Source organism: Rhea americana, unplaced genomic scaffold, assembly GCF_003343005.1.
Source record: "Rhea americana isolate MKP2758 unplaced genomic scaffold, rheAme1 scaffold_768, whole genome shotgun sequence".
Classification (NCBI taxonomy): Eukaryota; Metazoa; Chordata; class Aves; order Rheiformes; family Rheidae; genus Rhea; species Rhea americana.
Genome location: NW_028186943.1, coordinates 1,028 through 19,835, shown reverse-complemented (window position 1 = coordinate 19,835; position 18,808 = coordinate 1,028). Strand labels below are relative to the sequence as shown.

General features: G+C 50.3%; 1 protein-coding gene across 1 annotated transcript; it reads left to right on the top strand.

Moving 5' to 3' along the window:
* Positions 1 to 366: 366 nt before the first annotated feature.
* On the top strand, positions 367 to 18,258 carry LOC146585769 (coiled-coil domain-containing protein 81-like; the record flags this gene model as incomplete). Its single annotated transcript, XM_085322342.1, has 4 exons — positions 367 to 406; positions 16,123 to 16,184; positions 16,729 to 16,885; positions 18,005 to 18,258. Coding segments are annotated over exons 1-4 (513 nt in total), but the record flags the coding sequence as incomplete, so codon positions are not given.
* Between the last annotated feature and the right edge of the window lie 550 nt (positions 18,259 to 18,808).

Below are 18,808 nucleotides of genomic sequence, written 5' to 3'. Positions count from 1 at the left end.
GTGCCAACCCCCTGGCCTTGTGTTGTCTCCAGCTGCTGAGGGACAGGAGCAGAGCAGAGCAGTATCTGCCCCAGAGTTGGCCAGAACCCTGAGGCATCGTTGCGGGAGGCAGCCATGAGGTTCATTGGCGAGCCAGAGTTTCAGTCCCCTCCTTGCCCATGCAGATGGGCTAATAGAAGGTTCTTCAGTCTCTCACCCCATGCCTGGATCCTGCACCCTGGGGACCACACAGGGGTCAGCCTTGCCCAAGGGGAGGAGGCTGCATGGCCAGACTGGAAAGACCAGATGGGAACTCTGCTGCTGGGAGCTTGGTGGGGAGTATGAGGAGTGACAGGATGTGTTTGCCTAGGGCTCACTGGGCAACAAATGACGCAGAAGAAGGAGAAGGTGCAGGAGATCTGCAATGGTGAGTGAAAGCAGCTCTCTGTCAGGTAGCCCTGACTGGGGTGGGGGGTGGGAGAAGCAGCCTGGGAAGTGAGCTCTAGCTCCATGCCCTGCCCCAGGCAAGGAGGAAGACCTTGTATCCCTGTGTGGAGAAGCAAGGGAAGGATATCTGGGGGTCATCTGGGGCATTCCAGACCAGCAACTTGCAGTTGATGCACTTCTGCCCCCTGCTCACTCCCCACTCTGGGGGGAGCTAGGTGGGCATGGTCCCATTTGTGGGGGCTTCCTGGGATCTCTGTAAATATGGGAGCCTGCTATCTGCTCTGTTCCTTTCTCAGACCTCCAGGTCCTGGAAACTGACACGGAACCCTGCATGAATCAGGATTGTGGTGGATGTGGCAGGATGTCCTTTCTTTCCAGCATCCCAAGACAATGCAGAGCAGACAGACACACACTGGTTTTGCTGTAAAGCGCCAGTTGCTCTGCTGGACTGGAAAACACAAGGGAAAAGGTAGAAAAGTTTGAGCCTCTGCTGCCTTCTCCAGTCACCCCACGGCAAGAGCAGCACCTGCTCTCCTCAGGGCCTGCACATCCTGTGGAAAGACAGGGGTGGCATATGCCATGTGGCTCTCTTTCTATCACCACTCTCTACACTGCGCTGTCCCTGAAGCTGCAAGTGTTTTGTCTGGAGCGTTCTGCACTGAGCCTGATGGAAACAGGGGCAGAGCACAATGGGAAGGTCCTGCAGTGAGGCTGGATCCTCTTTTTTAAAAAATGTCCTATTATGCCATAGGGCACAAGAGGATCTTTCACCATCTGGCCTCCATCTCAGTGCTGTTGAGGAGAAAGGAAGTTGTGAGAGATTCTACTGCGAAAATTAATGGCCTCTTCTGCCACCTGCTGCGCAAGAAAGGGCACATGGCCTGCCTCCAGCCAGGACATTCTGGGATTTTGCCTTTTCATGAGGGCTTCTTTACATTTGCATGACCCCTCTGATGTAGGCAGGGCTCAATGCCTGAACCTCAGCCACTGAGAGGAGACTAAACAAATGGCTCCACAACTTAAACTCAGAAGCAAGACCCAAAGTTTCTTAGAGCATTCAAGGGTCCCACGGAGAGCCACTCTGGACAAAGTCATGATGGGAGCCACAAGTCCAAGTGCCCCTACCCAAGGATGGGCAAGAAGTTGCAAATGGCTATTTCATGCCACGAATCCCACTCTTTGCCTGCAAGTTATTGTGCAGCCAGGGGGTAATTCTCCCCTTGCTGCTGCCCATTTTCCTCTTCGGTCATGGAGGGACCACACCTGATAAGCTCATCTTGCCAATACGTACTTACTTTGCAAATAAATGAATATCCTCCAGTTTGCCCCTGTTCTTCACAGATCCCCACACACCCTTGGCTTTGCCCCTCGTCCCAGTGCAAAGCTGCCTGGTATTTCCCCCCAGCCTTCAGACAGCCTATCTGCACTCTCTGGTCCAACCTCTCCCCCTCATGCTCTCTGACCCTGGTCCTCTGACTGCCTATGCTGCACGTTTGCTAAATCGATCCCAAGATCCCTTCTGGACTGCCTCCATTCAGCTATGCTCCCACACAGACCCAAGAGGTACCCTAAAGCAGAGTTAGTCCAGGTATTGCTCTCATGCATGATGTGTCTGGCTTATTATGTCATAGCCTTCCTCCAGTTTTCCCAGTCCTTTCAAATGATCCGTGCCCTTCCTCCCTCACATACTGCCAAACTATACGTGTTGGCACACAACACACATCTTCAGGATGGTGTTACAAATAGAGGGTAGGTTCAGAGGAAACTGTCTTGGCATCTTGGGCACATCAGAAAAAAACTCCTGATGTTACGAAACACTGGAAACGCTCTTTCCACATGGGGAGCTCCACTTCCCATGTGACACTGTCAGAAGGCAGCCCTACATTTTCTGGAGAGGAGCAATGCACCCCTGTATAGGAAAATGCAGAACAATGTCGAGGAGACTGTTAATGGAAGCTGCTAGACCGTACCATGGGAAAAGGAGCATCAACAGGGCATGTTCACCCATAGTCATAGTCCCGTGGCTGGGCCCGTGCCAGTGTGGCGCTACACCTGGGCTTTGAATAGAAATTAGTGATGAGGTCAATACACACACTGCGCATGCGTATAGTACATAGAAAAACCTCTTATAGTACCCCCTGCTCCAGCATTCATCACCATGGGCCGACGCTTAGCAGTGCCAGGTATTCTCTCGTGTCTTTATTGCCTTCAATGGGGAAATTGCTGGAGAAGCTCTGCTTAGACATAGAGGTAATAAATGCTCAGTATCGACCTAGGGTGCCTTGTGTTTGTGTATCTGTCCCTGCTGAGGGTCCAGGTGTTGCTCCCACCTTACCCACTGTCACCGCTGTCGAAGCAGGGGGTATGAAGATTCAGGTAAAAGCCCCCAAGGAGATGCTAGGGATTCAACTCAGGACCTCCTGCATGCAAAGCAGACACTCTTTACTGAGCTATATCCCCTAAGAGACTGCTGAGGGATGGGATACATTCTCATCCCGTGATGTGACCCTGACAAACCGATATGCCCCTGAGAAGCACCAGGCCTCCCCCTGTACCACTCCACCCACCAGCACCTGCCAAAGGGCAGCATCCCCTTGCCTGGGGCTGGGGATGTGACTGGGTTCAGGGACCTTCCCATTCCCACAGCACCAAGGACTCTCCTGACGCTGGAGCTGCCCCAKAACAGCTCCAGCCAAAGGGCTCTATGGCACAGTAGGGAGTGCATTCAGCTGCTAACTGGAAGGTTGGTGGTTTGAGCCCACCCAGCAATGGTGCCCTCTTGCTGGGATACCTGGAGGACTGTGTTGCCCAGCATCCTAAGTTTTGCTTGCAGTCCCCATGAACTAGTGGAGAAAATCCTCCAGTAATCCCACAGCTCTTGATTCGGAGCCGCTCAGGGAAGGACCTGTCTTCTGAAAAAGGGCTGGTGTCAAGAGAGGGGTTTTCACCGGCTTGGCTGCTGACACTGATCTTCCTGCTGACAACTATGTGTGTGCAGAGATGGGTCTTGCTGAGGGGTGTTACACTGGCAGGGAACTGGGAGGGGGATCCCCACCAAACACAGCGCACACACTATGGATAAATATAACAAATTAGGGATTAGTGGATGCTATCCATGCTGCCCTCTGCCCTCCTCCAAAGAARAGAAGAAAGGGAAATATGAACAGCCATAAATGAATCCCAAACATTTTTCCAAAGCATCTTGTGGCTGTATCTTCAACAGCCCCTTGATGTGCTGTGAACCTCCCTGCACGTCCTCTGCTCAAACAGAATGCTCTTTTCTGCTCCCATGAAATGACCTGGGAAATCTAGAGGGAAAAGGCATAATTCCCCTCCTCACACCAGACAGGAGTGTGTAGGACTAGGCAGTTCAGCGCTGCCTACAAGAAAACAGGACAGGTCGTTCAGACTTCTCCCTGCTGCTGAGCCTTGATGTTCAAAAACAAAACCAAAAGAATAGGCTCTAGCGGGATTTGCTTCATCCAAAGTTGAAGAATACAAACTGACAACAGCATGGCAAAGCGGGACCAAGAGGTTACGGCAATGCACTACTCATCTCTTGCGCACATGGGCTCAAATCCCATCTGCATCAAAGATGCTCCTTTTTCTGACTCCAGACCAACCTGGAAGGAGTCTTTTGGGGCAGCAGCAATCCTGCAGTCACTGTCCCTACAGACAAGCATTCTCAAGCTCATTCTCAAACCTGTCAAGACAATCACCTTGCTTGGGTGCATAGCCCCTTCCTCTCTTTCCTCCTCTCACTTGAGCTCTATCACAACAAAAGCCAGACTCCTCCAGAAGTACATCCTTGGGGAGTTGGCTTGTGGACAGTGGGTCTGGAGGCCAGGACATGCATGTCGCCGTGGACTGTCCTTCCTGCACCTCTTCCCAGAGAAGCTGGGAAGAACAGCACAGAGAATGCTCTGTGTCCTGCTGACCCTCAGCTGAGATCGTTGTGCCGCCTCCTTACCTGATAGGAAGGACAGAAGAGGCAATAGTGTGTATCAGTGCTGTGTGGCTACGTCCATACACCTCGATACTGAAGCAGGAGAAGGAAAGGTGCAGTGCCATGGGGCAGTGAAAGAGGCCATCAGAGCCCCCACTCCAGCAACTCTGTGTGAATGTGGGAGCTCGTCTGACATCTGCCTCATGTGCAGACAGCTCTGCCAGAGACCCCCTGGGCAGGGTCAGTCTTTCATCCACCCCAAGCACAACCTCGAGGTAACAGACAGCTCGCTCAGCCCAGCCTGCACTCATGCTTTGGCCTGACTTGTTGGCTGCAGACAGGCTGAGACTGGAGAGAGAGCTCAACGTCCTACGTCGCAGTCGTAGTTGAGCTCGTAAGGGGAGAGCAGGCTTCAGCAGCTACAAGAGCTGGCAAGAGGCCCAAAGCAGCTTGCGGGCTTGCAGGAGCAGAGCTTCTCCCTCCTAATTGCAAACCTCTAATTCTAAACACCAGAACCAAGAAATCTTTGGGTAATTAATCACAACCAGGGATTCAGCATTTTGTAGGAAACAGCTCACTGAAGTCCCTGCTCCATGGGCAGCTGGTTAAACAGCTTCCTCCCTGGGACTCATGTTCAGTGCTTTTCCCTCTACACGTGCTGGGCCATGATGCCAAGGACTGCCCCCCACTGTGCACTGTGCTTCTCTCTTGCAGCACAAACCCCCCTTTTTTCAACAAATCCAGTCTCTCTCCTTGTTAAATAATTTTGGACTGAAGTTCTCTAGATGTAATCACTTAGCAGTAGTAGAAGCTTAGTAGTAGTAGCTAAACTTGATGCGGTCTTAGGCCGCAAGCCATGTACTTTCACCTAAAAGGAGGCCCCAGAGCCCCTCAAGCTGGGAAGATAAGGGAGTTACACAGACAACAGGAGCCGCAGGTGCAAAGGTAAGAAAAGAAAGGGCATGCCTGGAGACTGGTTCCAAACTGTCAGAGGAAGGGAGAAGGGGGGGGAAACTTAAGATTGCCCAGGAATTTCTTTGTTCAGGGTCTCTCTTCAGCAGCACCCAGCTTGAGCTGTAATTCCTGCACATGTGCCATTAAAACTCACTTTGCTTTGATTTGCCTTCGAACCTCTGTCTCAGCGGGAACCTAGGCCCAGACCCTGTTTTGGGGGATGGAGAGTCTAATCTTCCATAACAGTTTGGTGACCCAGATGCGACCCTAGACGACCAACATTGGGATCTCTCGTCTCTAAAGGATCATTAAGTACCTTCAGGGGAGTTCCTGTGCAAAATTTTAGCTTTCCAATGGATGAAGAAATCCAGCCCTTATTCACCTTTACTTGGAAAGGACAGCAGTTAACATGGATGCAACTTCTGTAAGGGTTTCCTGCATCTCCTACCATATTCACTCAAATATTGAAGGAAAATTTAWAAGAGACTGAGTTACCTGGTGGATAGGTTGCCAAGATATATGACACCTAAGAACAGTACAGCATACCTACTACTCGAACAATGTGTGACTCCTGATTTTTGCTACCTTCTTTTCTCTGGTGAGCGTCGTCCGCATGTGGCTCAATATGGATGCAAGAGGAGACAGAACAGGGGTTGTCAGCCACAGAGAAGTGTCTCACAGACTGACTACCCTGCACAGGGCCCGGGATCCCAACATTACATTCCAGGTCCCAGACTTCTCCTCTCCAAGTACCTCTTCGATCATCTCCAACAGAAACATCAGAAGGTCTCACCAGAGGCAGCTACTGCCACCTTTGCAGCATCTCAGCAACACCCAACACACCTCTCCCACCAGGCAACACACTGCTCACAGACAGCTATTCCTCTCACCACAGCATCTTTGGCCTCTTTCTCACATGTCTTCCACTAACAGCCCCTTTGAGCACCCAAGGTTTCTGGATGTTACTACCCCATCCTAGATGTACAGCTTGCCTCCTTCTTCCAGGAAGGGAACAAACAAGACTACTAAGTCATTTAAGATCACAGGCCAACATATAAATCACTACCTTCTTTAAGTTACAGGAAAAAAAGAATGTTCACCAAGGATAGAAAATAAAAGACAGAAAAGCAACTCACAGACACCCATTTAAAGAACTTTCCAGTAAGTCTCAGCTGCACACTTCCTCACCATGCAGAAGGCAACAGGCAGGTGAAATATTTTGCCAGAGTCCTGCAATGGAGTAGACGGAGTCTTGCAAAGAGTTCTACGTCCAGAACAAAAGCTAAAAGCTCCCTCTAAGTTTTCTTCTAGTGACTTTTTAAAAGGCTAGGCAGCACTGGAAGGCTTCTGCAATCTTTCTTCTGCAAAATCCTTTCTTTTCAACTCTCAGGTTCCCAAACCTAGCTAGTACTATCACTACTAGACAATCTCCCTCTAGCAGCAGGTGTACAAAAGCTTCCTGCAGCAGAACTGAGAGCCTTAACCGCACCTTTCCCTCAACAYAGGGAACAGCTGTTGCCATCATACTGCTGAAGCACAAAAAAACGGGGCAGAGGATACACGCAAGTCTATTTCTAGCAAATACATTCTCATTGGTCTGCTCAGAAGGGAAAACTTAAGAAGGCAAGACGTTTCTGTGTCCTCCTGTTCAGCTTTTTGCAAGACACAGGTTTCAGTCAAGCTGTCTGTAGCCACAACTTGCCAGCATCAGCCTTCCAGCAGACACCAAGTACAATTCCATCTTCTCAGCGTGACCTTCAGGGATAAGGACAGTTCAGACACCTGGCTATGGCAACAACAGCTCCTCTTGAACAGAAGCACAKCCTGCTCCAGTTGCAGGAGAGCACTCACCAGCTTTGACATTCTTGTTCTGTCCTTCTTTAGCAAACACTTGGGGGGCTAGAAGCAGTTTGATCACATAGGAAGACCCATTTTCTCATCAGAATTCAGAGATAAATGGGGAAAGCTTGGATTTTCTAAAGTATCAAGAGCCAGGAAGCATGGATGGACACAACAGTGGAAGTAAGGAAAAGATTTGTCTGGGCTTAGCCATCTCTGTCTCCAACAACACTGCACAACACGATGAAGGGCTTACGCTCTGTCTTTACAAATTAGATTAACCAAGAGCTTGGGAGAAAGGAAYAAGGACACTGGTGTTGACTAAAATTAGAAGCAAACCGAAGACATGGGCCCTAACCTGTAAACTCCTTGAAAATGCTCTCCACGCAAGAGTGTGTTCACATCCTTCTCCTTGGTCTAGCGACGACAGTGCCTGTTCATGGCCATCCTTTTGCTTTCCTCCTTAGCAACTGCAGGAAGAAAGGAAGCTGTCAAAAAAAGTGCTAGAACTCTACATATCTACATACACAACCTCAGGTCACACGGCCTTCTTTTCACAATGTTTCAGAAGTTGACACTTTGTTAATGTTCATAACTGAAAGCTGAAGAAAAAAAAAGATATTCACAGATTTATCAAGAAAACTCCTTCACTYCTCAGCTGCTGCCTTGGGTTTCACTAGCAATGGCAGTTCTCACAACTCTGGGCTTCCCGGCACCTCCTAGGCCACAGCAGTGGCTGACACCCTCTCTGTGTCCCCAGGATGCTCACAGGCAGCAGCTGCCCCCACCGTAGTGCAGAGGTTTCTCTCCCCTCCCGTCACTCCCACACACTCGCTCAGGCACCAGAGCACAGCGAGGCCCTGAGGCAGCAGCACCTAGCAGCATCGCTTCCCTGCGGACACTGCCTTGCAGCACAGCTGCCGCAGCACAGGGCAGCCCTGCACAGCTGCCCCTCACTCACACCCTGGGCCCTGGCCTGCAGCAGCTGCCGCAGGCTCCTGGCACACGAGCGCCCACTGGGCGGCAGCGTCCCTCTGGGCTCCCCGCACAGCAGCCGCCAACACCCGTCGCTGCCGCAGCTGCTTCTCAGCCTCGGAGCTGCGCTGTGGGCACCAGGGGCGTCACCATGGACACATAGGCCTCGCCCGCGTCTGGCGGAAGTGACACCCCTGCTCTACGGCCCCTCCCGCCCTGCGCTCTCCCATTGGCTCTCGTGGGGCGCAGCTTCCGGGGGCGGGGCGTGCCGGAGGGGCGGGGGCGGGAGTGTGTGCTGGGGCTGGGCAGGCTGTGGGCAGGGGCCGGGGCAGGGCAGGGGTGGGCGGAGCATGCGCGCTGGTGCAGAGGAGGTGGTGAGGGGTGGGGCGGGCCTGCTGGGGCCTTGACGGGGGTGGGGGAGACGGCTGTTTCCCCACTGGGCAGTGTCCCCCGGCCTGAGGCCATCCAGAGGCTTTAGCCGCAGCCCTGAGAGCTGCCAGGCTGGGACTGAGGATGCGGGCAGCAGAGAGCAGCTATCTGCAGGGCAGAGGCTCAGCAGGGTGGAAGAGGGCAGGTGGAGGGGCCTGCTCTAGAGGAAAAGGTCTGCTCTGGAGGGGATGGGAGGGTGTTTTCCAAGCTCCCTCTACCACAGCGTTTCTGGTTTTATTTCTTCTTCTTCTCTGGCTGCAGCTCCAGTGTCTGGAGCTTTTCCTGTTGGCAGCTGCTTCTCTGTCTGGCATGTGTTCCCTGTCCAGGCCCCCCGCCGCCATCTCAGCCCTGTGTGCTCAGCTCTGCCCCACAGACTCCTYGCGGCAGCAGGGCAGTGGTGAGCGGCATCTGCGTGCTGGGAGGTGCTCAGGGCCAGCGGGGACAGCGCCTGCTGGGGCCAGAGGAAAGGTGCTGCTGATGCTGTGCATGGGCAGAGAGGGTTTAAAGCCATTTCCTGAGTTTCCTTGCAGACCTGCTGGTCTCTCCATCAGCTTTGTAGTCTTGGGCTCTTATCCAGGTTTGGCAGCTCCTTTCCTTTCCCCCTACCCCAGCAGCAGAGACCCTGCCCTGACAGGGCCACTCCTTCCCTTCGGAGCTTCCCCAGCCTGTGCTCAACCTGTCTGTAGCTATCCCTGGATAGGCAGTCTCCTCCTCAGCTGCTGAGCCCCTTTCAGGGATGGGGTATGTTTGGGGTGGGGGTGCTGTTTATTTGATTACACCTGCTCTTGTCATCTCCTTGGTTAGGTGTGTGCTGAACAGCTGTGAGTTGGCCAAGCCAAGGCCTGATGTGTCTTTTCTTTGCTTTCCAGTGACTGTACGTATCTGGATGTTGCCTGCAGAAGGCTGGGGAATTAAATGTGTCTCTAGCTCARAGCTGACCTGGGTGGAGGACACAGGCATTTTTTGCTGCCTTGAGATTTACCTTCTGAAATACCTGCATGTGCTGCCTGAGAATGTATTGTCATAGGAGTACGTTTGCCTTTAAAATCCACCACAGCCCACCCCCACCTTTCTTTTTTTCCGCCAACTTCAGTAGCATATTGGCAGCCCATGTTCTCTGTGTGGTAGGAAAAGTGCAAGTTAAGGATATCAGCTTTGTTCTGGGAGCCTTTTATGCATSTGATACAAAAGGGAGATCGTTGACTAGTGATGGTACTGGCTGGGCTTGGGAGTATAACCGTTGAAAAGAACGGTGTTGTTGAAGAAAGACGAATACATCCTAGCAGTGTCACCTGTTCTGTTCGAAAGGCAATAAAATAAAGCCATGCAAAGCGCTTTTATTCTCAGTTCATGAAGTAGAAGTTTTCAGCAGACTTCCTCTTTGTCTTAGTTGACATTACTTTCACTAACTTTGACTTTCTTTGGCTTACTTTGACTTTTGACTTCTTGGTGGGCAAGTGTGCAGCTGAGAGTATTTTCAAGACCTAGTTGCTGAGTCCTGCTTTAGTTATTTACGAGTGTGTATGAGTTACTTTTCCATCTTGTATTTCTGCACCTACTTAGACTTTTCTCCTGTAGTTTTTAGTGTGTCCAAAGCAGAAACCTGTGGGACACCTTTGAGTGTCTCTTGTTTCTTACAGATGACTCTGGTGTCATCTTTGGAAATCTTTCAAATTTGCATCTAACCAGTTGTTCTAGTTAGATTCCCGGGGGCCAAATGTCCAGTTTGGCAAGCCAGCACAAACTCACACACATACACACACTCTTCAGCAGCAAGCAGTTTATTGGCAGATACTTACAAACAGACTGACCCGATGGTAATCTCGAGAAGGACCACTCCAGTGCTTGTCCCGATTGTTTGCATGATAAGAGAGAGAGTCGGCAGGCATAATCTTTTCGGACGTCCCTGAGGAGGCAACGTGGTCCTTCTCGAGATTACCATCGGGTCGGTCTGTTTGTAAGTATCTGCTAATAAACTGCTTGCTGCTGAAGAGTGTGTGTGTGTGTGTGTGTGTGTGTGTGTGTGTGTGTGTGTTGATGCTGGCTTGCCAAACTGGACATTTGGCCCCCGCGAATCTAACTAGAACATAAACTGGCAACGAGGATGGGATTCCTGGGGTTTGCAGCACAGTGAGATTGGTGAAGTGCACAGCTGTACCGAGTCTGCGCCAACTGCATTGGTGGGACTCAGTCAGTGTGTTAGCTTGTATCTTGCCAAGGCTTGACATTTTTGTGTGTGCGTTGTGAACATAATACTGCTTTGGAGCAAGGCGCCTACTGCTTATCTTTGTCGCCATAGTGGTTATAAAGTGTATCATACCAAGCATAGGGTTAGATGTAAGCCTGCTGGTTTGGGCTGTAGGAACAAAAGGGCAGCCCCACCCCTTGAGCATCCTGGGTGGGTGCAAGAGCCATAGACTATGCTGTGGGATAAGTGGGAAACATGTACGGGTGCTTCTCCAGAGCCAGGAACCGGGACAAGCCCCACGGAAGTGTTAAAGTATTGGGAAAAATTTGTAGAAACCCCCCACACCAAGGACAAGGAGCAATTAAAGCATGCAGGGTGAATGGGGGGAGCCCTCCTGCTTGCCTATAAGGTACTGGAGGGACAAGTTCATGAATTAGCTGAAAAGGCAGGACAGCTAGCACAATAGGTGCATGAGCAGAAAACTGCAAATCTCATRCAGCAACAAGCTTTGTTAACCATCATGAATCTGAAAACTGAATAGGGATTAGACTAAGCCTCAGGTCCAGACTGCCGTGTACTACGACATGACCCATGTCCCTTTGTCTTGTGCACTATTTGGTGGTCAAAAACAAATTCACAACAGATTCGAGTATTAGTGGACACTGGAGCAGAGATCATAATTATACACGGCAATCCTGACAAACACAAAGGGACACAGACCCCTGTATGGGATCTGGGCAACCAACCAATTATGGGAAAATTTGATTTATTAAAAATGAAAATGGGTGATTGGCTACCTCACAAATACTGCATCATGATTGATGTGGCAAATGAATATGTAATAGGGATGGACATTTTGCATGGCCAGCCTTAGAAATAGATGGGTCCCTCTGGGCATTTGGTACTGCACGGTGGTTGCACATCCATGCCATCCAAGTAGGAAAGGTTATGGAAGAAGCACATATTCCAATTGCTAATCAGCAACAGTATCRAATTCCAGGGGGTGATGAAGCAATTCAAGACCTCAAACAAGCAAATCTGAAATTGCCTCTGTTGATAAGTCTCAAAAATAGCACACTGCGCCCAGTCTCAGTACCACGGGCTCCATGGGTTAATGTGTATTATGTCCACGGCGTAACACCAAGTGAGCTTGTGTTTGGTATCAACCCACTTTACAACCAATGCCGCTTCCGGCCAAAATACTTCCAGCTGATGATTCGTACGTGGTAATCATTGTCATTCAGGGTGAGCAACAGTGGAAGCGAGTACCAACCAAACACGTTAGGTGAAGAGAAATGTCACGGATAGAAGTGTGTTGTCTTCCCCTCCSCCCTCTTATTTTCCTAGGTATGCCTGGATTGTACCTCAGCCACAACAGAATAGCTGGGTAACCCTAGCCAATATCATGGGACAAGAGCACCTATGCTTAAGTACTGCTACCCCACAGAACCCGTTTTCTGCCTGCTTGGGGAGTGCACCGTTGACGGCAGAAGAACGAACAGCCCTGTGTAATGCCTCTCCGGGCAGCGGCCAGTCTCTTTGTACACAGTGGAAGAGCTCCTGGGATAGCTGGCTATCGCGAGCAGGCATATCGCCTGCTTTACCACTGCAGTTGTTAGGGTCTTTGTCCACTACTTATTGTACTATGTTTAACTATACTGGGAAAAATCAGTCCAGAGCCTGGTGGGTGAACAGTACCAAGGCAATTTACCAAAATGCCACTGCTTGGTATAACATCACCACTACCAAGTGGACAATGTCCTTCAATTCCTATTTACAATTGCCCAGAGGTTTCTTCCTCCTTTGTGGAGACAGAACTTGGGCTGGAATCCCAAAGGCCATAAAGGAAGGGCCTTGTATGTTGGGTCGGTTAACCTTATTAAATCCTGATATTACAATGTTGCATCAGAGACCATTAAACGGCACACGCCGGGAGCGCCGTGACGTACACCAGTTTACATCCGATTGTAATTCAGATCTCACATTTTGGTCTGCTGGACAGCGAATTGCTTCATCTTTTCTGGCACCAGGAGTCACAAGCGCTCGAGCATTAGCTAAATTAAATACACTTGGCTGTTGGTTAAGCAAATTTAGTGATGCTACCAGTAGTGCTTTAGCAGGCTTGCTGACTGATGTTGATTCCATACAATAAGCTTCATTTCAGAATCGTGCTGCCATTGATTTTCTATTGCTAGTCCATGGTCATGGCTGTCAAGACGTTAAAGGTATGTGTTATATGAATTTAAGTGATCATTCACAATCCATTCATGCAAAGATTCAAGAACTACAACACTTAGAGCAACTGCAAGTTAGTGACGAGTGGAGTCCTTTTGGGACGTGGACATGGGGATGGCCTTGGCTACAGAAATTATTGCTTTTTTGCTGCTTACTATTTGTRATTTTCCTTTGTATTTCCTGTAGTATCCCTTGTATGTTATCTTTGTTGCGTTCTACTATGGACTCATTTTTACAACGGCACATTGTTCATGTGGTGGAATATAGACATGTTCCACAATGGACCACGTGGTGGCATGTATCCGTACTACGTGATACTTGGTGGGAATGGTCTAGTGTTGTAACTTTTTAGTGCCTAGAATGATATCGCTGTGTTAAGTGGAATACAAATAAGTAACTAACAAGATCTTGGAAATCTGTGAGAAAGAACAGCAGTTGGTTACATATAGATTCTGTGGCTTCCAGCCACAGAATAACTGTGAGAAGCAGTCAACATGAAGGTCAGAAGTTGAAGAGTAATGAAATAGCAACCCCCTAAGTCAATGTGGCCCCCAAAATAAGTCTGCAAACATGTGCAGTATCATAGCCGGGTTATGCAACTGGGGCGGAGTTGGGCTAAACTCACTGCACTTGCTGGCCCCATGTGCTGGGACTCCCGCCTACCACAAATAACCATAAATTCCGGAATGTTTCAGAAGGAGAGAGAGGCTGCTACACAGCAGAGGACCACATTGCCTCCTCGAGGACACCCGAAAAGATTGTGCCTGCTGATTCTCATCATGCAGATGATTGGGACAAGCATTGGAGTGGTCCTTCTCGAGATTACCATCGGGTCGGTCTGTTTGTAAGTATCTGCCAATAAACTGCTTGCTTTTGAGGAGTGTTTGTGTGTGTGTGAGAGAGAGTTTGTGCTGGCTTGCCAAATTGGATGTTTGACCCCTGGGAATCTAACTAGAACACCAGTCACCAAGTCCCGGCTGCTGTTCCCTCCTTAAGTGAGGGTCAGCCATGCCTGTGGCTTCAGGGTCCCTGTGCTCCTTCAGTTCTGCTGGTTTAATTCTGTGTGGGCCTGGTTTGACAATGCCAATAAGTGGTGCAGGTGGAAGAGCAGTCCAGTCAGAGCAATCTGTGATACCTAGATGTTTATTGATGTGGTGCCCAGAAGAAGGGTTTGGTCACTGCCAAGGCATTGCTGAACATTTTTTGTGTGATCAGTTGTCATCACTTCCTTGTCCAGCTCTAGCAGCCACCTTGGCTGTGTCGCTGTGAAGTGAGTTCGGTGGAGTGCCCGCTGCCCTTCCTTGCAGCCAGGTCTCCTGTGTGGATCCATGGCTGGGTGAGCACAGCCACAGTGCTAGCCCAGCCTGGCCTAGCCTAGGCCTAGCCCAGCTGGGACCTCTGGGGGTGTTATCCATGTGGCATGGCCAGTGTTAGGGAGGGGCAGCTGCCTGACCACCCTGTGTAGCCCCTGCTCATTTCAGGGCCAACCTTGGCCAGAGGCCCTGTGGGCTAAGGAAACCGTGCCCCCTCTGTGACACTGGCTGTGGTCACAGGGGATATCCTGTGTCACAGTGACAGCTGCCCTCTCCCGCACAGCATCAGCATCTCCCCACACAATCTGGTGAGGCCAGGGGAACCCAGGCACTGGDGTTCCTCTTGGCACTATGCTGTGAGGAGCCGTTGAGTCTGAGCGGGAGCTGGTGAGGGGAACCCGGAGGAGTATAGGCTGTGGTGACGTGTGGAGGAGAAGAAGGATGTGTTTTCTCATCACCTTCTTGCGGCAGGGTTGACCCAGGGCAAGGAGGACAAAGATGAAGTTCTGGGACACTGGCCATGGGACACCATGTGCGCAGGGGTTGCCGGTAATCCCCCCCTGGGGTAAGGCCTTCAGGACCTCTTTCACCATTGTGACTGTTGAAAGTATGAACTGAGAAAAGAGCGTATGGCTGTGGAAACCATGGGGCTGTGGAGATGGCTGGATGGGCTTGTGGGTGCAGCAAGAATCCCAAGGGCTGATCCCTCATGGCGCAGGGCTGTTGGGTCATGGCCCTGATGCTGCTCCTGGCTGGGGGAAGGAGCTGGAGCTACTCCAGCGACAGTGCAGAGCATGTACCTGTGGAATCTAGTATGGGGGAAACTGGTCCCACAAAGGAAACCTCTGGGGATACCCTGAGCCCCTGCCTCCCATAGGCACAACACTGTCTTCTGTGGGGTGCAAATCCATTGCCAATATCCCTAGGAAGGGGGAGGCGCTTTGAGATCTGCATCTGGAAGGAAAGGAGACCTTCTGTGAAGGCCCTGCTGGGCTCTGGGAAACCTGCAGGAAATGTGCTGGAAATTAATCCTTAGAGTTTTCCTCAGCTCAGTGCAGCTTGCTGTCTGGGAGCCTGACCAGTGCCCCTAGYCCTTCTCACTGGACTGCCTTGTGCCTCCAGACTAGCAGAGCAGGCTTTGTGCTGGAAGACACRTTGTGGATGTCAGGTGGCAGGATCTCCATATTTTGCTGCCTGTTTCAGCTCCAGACTGCTGCTGGGGTCAGATCATAGAATCAGTAAGATTGGAAATGACCTCTGGAGATCATCTAGTCCAACCACCCTGCTCAGCAGGGTCACCTAGAGCACGTTAGACAGAGTTGCATACAGGCGGGATTTGAATATCTCCAGAGAAGGAGACTCCACAAGCTCTCTGGGCAACCTGATCCAGGGCTCTGTCACTCTCACAGTGAAGAAATGTCCCCTCACATTTAGGCGGAACTTCCTGTGGTTCAATTTTTGCCCATTGCCTCTTGTCCTTTTGCATGGGACTAYTGAAAAGAGTTTGTCCCTGTCCCCTTGACACCCTCCCTTCAGGTGCCTGTAAACATTGATAAGATCCACCCCCCCCCAGTCTTCTCTTCCCCAGGTTAAACAGGCCCAGCTCTCCCAACTGTTCCTCACAGGGATGACAGGTTCGATCCTGAAGGTAGTCCCCTCCTCAGCTGCTGAGCTCCTGTCAGGGATGGGGTATGTTTGGGGTGGGGGTGCTGTTTATTTGATTACACCTGCTCTTGTCATCTCCTTGGTTAGGCATGTGCTGAACAGTTGTGAGCTGGCCAAGCCAAGGCCTGTTGTGTCTTTCCATTGCTTTCCAGTGGCAGTGCATATCTGGAGAGGTGTGTCAGACTACATTCTGGAGCAGCTGGTAATGAACAAGGTGGGTCTGCCATCCTGTTCCTTCCCTCCAGCCCTTATGGTTTCAGCAGTCCTGATACCTCTGTGCCATTGGGTGCAATTGTTCTGCCCCTCCTTTGAACCCAAAAGGAAACCCCCTGATGAAGGATGCCACCAGTGACAGATGTGCCCTGGACTAACTTCTCCCTAATGTGAGATGAGAAATGTGCAGTTCAGTTTCAGGTGCAGGGAGGGTTGGGGGCTTTCTGAAACTTTTCTAGAGCCCCTTGGCAGAGTGCAAGATCAAAGAGAGAGCCTGGCATATTTTTCTGGAGTTATCTCCCTTCTTGGATCTTCTGGATGAGAGGGATGATTTTGGTGTGATTTTGAGAGGAGGAGGGGAAGGAAACCATCTGGAATATTCTCCCAAAGGACCTCTCCAGGGCTTCTCCCAAACTTTTCAGAGGGCTCCATCTTGCCTCTTTGCACACCAGGAGCAGGCAGGGCACATAGCACCGTGGCCATGCTCCAACAAACCCTCTGTCTGTTTGCCATCTCACATGCTTAGAATTCTCTTTTGTTTGCAGGATGTGAGAATTATTCGACTTGGGACCTTCAGTGCTGTTAGAGAACAAGTCATTGATGTCAAGAATGGCCTTCTGACTGTTTGCAGACCCACGTTTTGCCTTTCAAAGAATCTTGTGGAGCTTCATGGCCTCACCCATGATAAGGCCTATGTTCCTAGTAAGAAGGCAGACTGAAACTTTTGCTTCCCTTTGTGACATCTGTGGGGTGTGGATAATTTCTGTTTAGCAGTGGCTGTTATAGAACCAGAATTCCTTTGCTGGGTCCTGAGAACRGCTTGAGGGCATTTTTATTAACATGACATCAAAGTGCAGAATTAAATGAGCCTCTCTCTGCCTCAGATTACTTTAATAGCTGGTTCCATATCATGTGTTTTGGGGCTSCTGCTTCTAATCTGATGTAGTTAAAACTCTTGTTCCCTGTTTCTGCTACAGCAGACCTTGTAAGGGCAAACTGCAGCACTGCTGCTAGTTCTTCTGAGCTGCTTCTGCTTCAAAGTGAGCTCAAGCCATCTGTAGAGAGCCTTAACACAGAGAAGGGAAGATGAGTGTGTAGGAAAACCCATCTGAGGCCAGTTGTACTGTGATTGCTGGTTGGTGCTGGGAGCAGTGCAGCTRTAGTGTGAGGCTGGTGATGGCTGTGGGGCAGCAGGAGCTCTGAGCTGAGTTTTGAGTGGGCTTTTCCTTTCAAAAGACTCCATCTTCTCTGTATGGTGAAAAACAGTCTGGCATCCCTCTGGGACAGGCCTGGGGCACCAAACATGAGGATGTGTGCTGAGCAATTCTGAGGGTCTACAGGTGCCCAGAAGGATATGGTTAAGATTACCATTAATTAATGAATTAAAGATGAAGGGCTGTTAKGCAGTCCCTGTGTTTCCTTCTTCATTGCAGCCATTGTGACGTGGCATAACTAAGTCTCTTCAAACCTGACATGCTCTAAGTGTGGGCACAATTACTGTGAACAGTCCCTTTTCCTGGGAACTGGCYCCCTTTCTCCTCTGCTTATGCTGCCATCCTGCCTCATGGTCGTATGGGATGGCTAGGACCCTTCATTTCTGTTTCTGCRGGGAAGGAAGCATTGGCCCATGAGGTTGCAGAGTGGTTTGAATTTCTGCCAAGGGAGGGATGACATCAGCCTCCTTTATGGGCTTTTACAGAGGGTTAAAGAAGATAGCTCTGTAGCACTGTCCTACTGGAAGACCTTGAAGCTGCTTACACTCTATTTTAGCCTGATGAAGTGCTCTGTTGGTGATTGTATTGTTCTTGTGTTGCTTCGTAGGTCATAAGCAAGCTGAGCCVCTGAAGTATGCTCGCATAGCCTTGGACATCTTTTCTTGGAAGATAGTGGAGGCTTGTGTAGAAGAGACCATGTACCTTCTCTCTTGGTGTCTGGGGAGTGGGAAGAATGTTGCCCTTGTTCTGACAGGCATTGGCATGCTTGTCATTGAGGGCAATGTTGTGAAAATGAGATTTTGCAGAGACTTTCTGCAGAGGCTGAATGGGACAGAGCAACTGCTAGAAGCTCTTCTTGGGGTAAGTTTCTCTGCAGTGCTACTTCTTGCTCTTTTGAAACCCTAGCAAAGTTGAAGTGAATGGCTTTCTCTTGGCCTGCTGCAACACGTCTGGGCCCGTGGACAGTCCTGGTCTGGAGTAATGCCAGCTCCCTGCACAGTTCTTCTCAAGTGTTTGGAGACTTGCCAAAGTAGAAAAGTTTGGGAATAGCAGTCCTGGGTCTAACCAAAGATCTATCCAGTCTAATGCCAAATGCTCAAGAAAAGTCCAAGCAAAGGGCAGGTCTTGTATGTTTTTTTTTCCCCCTGTTAGACTTCTCTCCTTCYGGAAAGCCAGAGTTTAGCACCTCTTTGTCTTAGGATCACATTTGACTCCATGCCTACTTTGGCTGTGTTTGGGATCATGRGGCAGTGAGTTCAGCAGTTGCACCTGAAGCTGTAGAACAGTATTTCTATGTGCCCGTTTGGAAGCTCCTGCCTAATCCCCTCATGGGACATCCCTGCCTTCTGGTGTGGTGAGGACAAGTGACTGATCCCTCCTACACTTCTCTGGGCCAGCAGGGGTGTCAAGA